Here is a 3,881-nt window from a genome sequence, read left to right on the forward strand (position 1 = left end):
CTTTTTATACAGTCCATTTATTGGTACATATTTATTTATAAGGCCATTCTTGGACTCAACGTAATTGTCAGGTTTTATTCAGCATAGAAGTCAGATACTCCTTGACTTAAGGTCAATAACATTAAGATTTTAATTAGTAACTTTTATTAAAATCTCAACATGGTTTAATGTGACTGTTGATATTCAGATGATCAGGATGAGTTATACAGTCCATTTATTGGTACATATTTATTTATAAGGCCATTCTTGGACTCAACGTAATTGTCAGGTTTTATTCAGCATAGAAGTCAGATACTCCTTGACTTAAGGTCAATAACATTAAGATTTTAAATCTCAACATGGTTTAATGTGACTGTTGATATTCAGATGATCAGGATGAAGATACCCCGGATGCGGATGAAGACTCGACATTGGAGACAGAGGGTATTTATTGAAATGTGCACATGTACTTTTAACAGGTTTTATTTGCAACAAAACAGTATGTTTTTGATAATATTTCAAGGGATTAAAGCCCCATTATGATGTTTTTTTCTGTTTGGGTAAAATGCCCCACCTATGTACAATCAGAATTTTTTTTCTGATTCTTCTACACCTCTCTACTTTGCTTGCCTTTCTGTAGTGGTGTTAATGCAGTGGTTGACTGAAACAAATCGGCTCCAAATATCTGCGAATGCTTTTGTGTCAAGCTAATTAGCTATTTGTGCTGCTAATAAAACTTCCTAAATACTTCACAATGAAGGCACTCAGTTTGATTCTCAGCTGAAAAGCTTTGAAGGAAAAATACCATTACTGCATGAAAAGTAATCAACATAGTGCTACTATACAAACTGGTCAAACATTGACCAAATTGTGAATAATATAAGAAAGCGGCAAGACGCCTTTCGGTTCCATGACATGGAACGACAGGTATGACAGACAGTCATGATTCAGGGCTACGATCTGACATATGTTGAGCTTCACACAAATATAATTCTTTACAGGGACAGATGAGGAGACACGGAGCCTCATCTCCATCCGTAGCACCAGAGACCATCTTTTCGATGGAAGAAGGAATTCTTCCAAAAAAGCTTGGACGTGAGTTTGATTAATTATCATTTCATTTGTCATTTCATTTGCAGGATAACATATTCTGCATATACACATACTTGTCTTGTAGCTTTCAATGAAATACATGTTCATCTTTGTTAGTCTATCAATGTTTGAGTTGGCTGGACTGCAATGCATATTTTAGTGTATGTTGAGTTGACAACTGTACAAATGTGTGTATCTCCTGACATCATCCCTATTCCAAGAAGCATTACCTTCACATTCCCAACACATAAATATGTCATTGATGTAATTAGTAGAATCTGTGCATGTAACATGTCTTGTATTCCTCAGGATGATACCCGTCCCCTACTGGGACGGGGACAGACAAAGTGGAGGACACACCCAACACCTGGCCGTGGTTCGATGACATGCACGATGCAATCGGGGGCACCCCCTCTATGGTGCCCCCGGTTCTGATCGACTCATCCAGTGAGACCAAGGGCCAACTGCTGGCTCATGTCCTCCGGCCACTTTGAGCCATTCATGTGCCTTCACATTGTCCGCCAAACCCGTAGTTCTGCTAGCGGATAAATCCACCTTTTAAGCGCCAAGCCCGTGGGGCCCTACGGGGTGCGTCTTTTGCAGTCCCATGACGCTTTCGACTCATCCTATGTAAAAATATCCGTGGACCGTTTCCTGTTTCTTGTTTTATCCCGAAAACATATTTTTCCTGGTTTTGGCTAAACATCATAGTTTTCACACGGTTTATAAAACGAATGGTAAGCTCCGGCTATATTTTCCTTTCTTTGCTCAAACTCCATGTATGGAGATAGCCGAAACGTCTAGGACTGATGTCATAGTCCCAGAGATAGCCCGCTCCATATATGGAGATGCCTGACACTACCTGACATCATCATAGTGACATTAGGACCGCAGCCAACAGTATATAAAGTTCGACGTGCCTTCCTTGGTTGAGGGCAGTTCCCGCAGCGACCCAGAGATACATTAACTCCTTGCAGAGAGAGAAGCATCGAAGACAATCCAGAAATAGTTGATTCCCACAGCCTAAACCATCACTTATCAGTTTCCCTACTTCGCATAAAGGCTTTCGGATCTGGTTAAAGAATCAGTCGATTATCTGTTTTACACCAAAACTACACTTCCCATGCAGCAATTCGCATACGGAAATGACGCACTAAAGCTTCCGGCGCTGTCAAGGGCAACTGGCTAACTTGTATCACTTGGTTATCACACAACACGTGCAGTAAAATAACATTATTAAACGTGAAGTTAAAAGATACCAAAGTATCTAAATGGACGGCTTGGGTTCAGACATGTCCTCTGGAGGAGCGGGTGGTAAGATGGACTCTGGGACCATCATGGAGCAGGTCAAGGTCCAGATTGCGGTAACTAACGCTCAGGAGATACTGCAGAGAATGACCGACAAATGCTTCAAGAAATGTGTGGGAAAACCAGGCAACACGTTGGACAACTCTGAACAGAAATGCATTGCCATGTGCATGGACAGGTACATGGATGCTTGGAACACGGTATCCCGTGCCTACAACTCCAGACTACAGAGGGAACGAGCTCGCATATGAGCGTCATCAGGTCATCTCCTCACTCACCCTGCCTGCCTCTCCAGGGGTCAATCTCCAACTTGACTTATCCGATAGGAACAGGATGTTGCACCACTGATGCTAAGAACTTACCTGTTGTAATACCTCACAGACAGGCTAGCTGAGCCTGTGTATTTTAGCCATAACAATATTGCAATGAACATTTTCATTACACTGAGGACTATTGTTTGGCTATGATTGACTATTGTTGTTCCAAGTGAGTGCATTTTTTTCCTATTATGTAATACATGTTTTATGAACAGATGGTAAACAACTAACCTAATCTAGGCCTGTAATGAAAACAGCTGAAAACAACAAGTGGTCTTGTGCACGGGTCCGTGGAGCGCTGCCCTACGCGCGGCCATTGCTGCGGTGTCAACGCTCCGCAGACGCGGCACCGCGGCGGTGGCCGCCTACTGGCGGCGCGTCTGTGGATTCGTCTATAAGTTCACTGCATGACCTAGGCCTTCTTTATTGCAATGCTTTAAGTGGATCTTTTGCTTGTATTTACCATAATTGGGGCCTCAACAGAAATGTTTTATTCCCATGCCAAACCTACTCCTGCCATCAAACAGATCCTGAGTCCAGTCAGCCCCTAGTGTTTCAAAGCCTCTGCAGTTGAGACAGGTCCTGTGGACCGCTGTTGGTGCCGGTTTTCCATCCTACCAGGAAGTTAATTCCATTCACCCAGTGTAATTCTAGCTGTCTAGTCAGCTCACAACTCGTCGCAGGGTGACACGTTGTAAGCTTGTAGATCTACTTTTCGGTGCGTGACACAAGCTCGCAACTAACAGTGAATCCAAGTTTTGGACCAGACAGGATGGAAAACCAGCATTACCTGGGATCCCGAGGATTGGCATTGGGAATCACTTCCCTAAACATACTGTTGGCACAGTCTCCATTCTTTTGTCACAGGGGGTGTGTGACATAGTGAAAAGAGTGTTTAGGGAAAAGTGAAAGCAAGAAATGAAACACCGTTGGCCCCCAAAGGCACAGAGCCGTATTATGTTACGATGCTGTTACTCTACAGACCTACTTTCATTCACCAAAAAGAATTGAGGAACAACTTTTTGTTTTCATAACCGTGAACCCGACATTCAAGAGCCTCAAAACAGACCTATATCAGAGTACTCCTCGAGAACAAAACTGTTTTGTCTGACCTGTTTTCTCGTTGTCACCCTATCTGCCGGCGTTCACAGTAGTGGTCTTGTTTCATCGGGGTCTGCCTTTCTG

The 3,881-nt window shown here is 43.1% G+C and overlaps 1 protein-coding gene across 1 annotated transcript; it reads left to right on the top strand.

Moving 5' to 3' along the window:
• The first annotated feature begins 2,125 nt into the window (after window positions 1–2,125).
• Window positions 2,126–2,968, top strand: LOC308077497 (mitochondrial import inner membrane translocase subunit Tim13-like). The gene has a single exon (XM_080418213.1). The coding sequence runs from the start codon at window positions 2,343–2,345 to the stop codon at window positions 2,628–2,630; it is 288 nt and encodes a 95-aa protein (XP_080274339.1). The 5' UTR covers window positions 2,126–2,342; the 3' UTR covers window positions 2,631–2,968.
• The last annotated feature ends 913 nt before the right edge of the window (window positions 2,969–3,881 follow it).

The sequence above is a fragment of the Gymnoscopelus braueri genome (assembly GCF_963280865.1).
Source record: "Gymnoscopelus braueri genome assembly, chromosome: 21".
NCBI lineage: Eukaryota > Metazoa > Chordata > Actinopteri > Myctophiformes > Myctophidae > Gymnoscopelus > Gymnoscopelus braueri.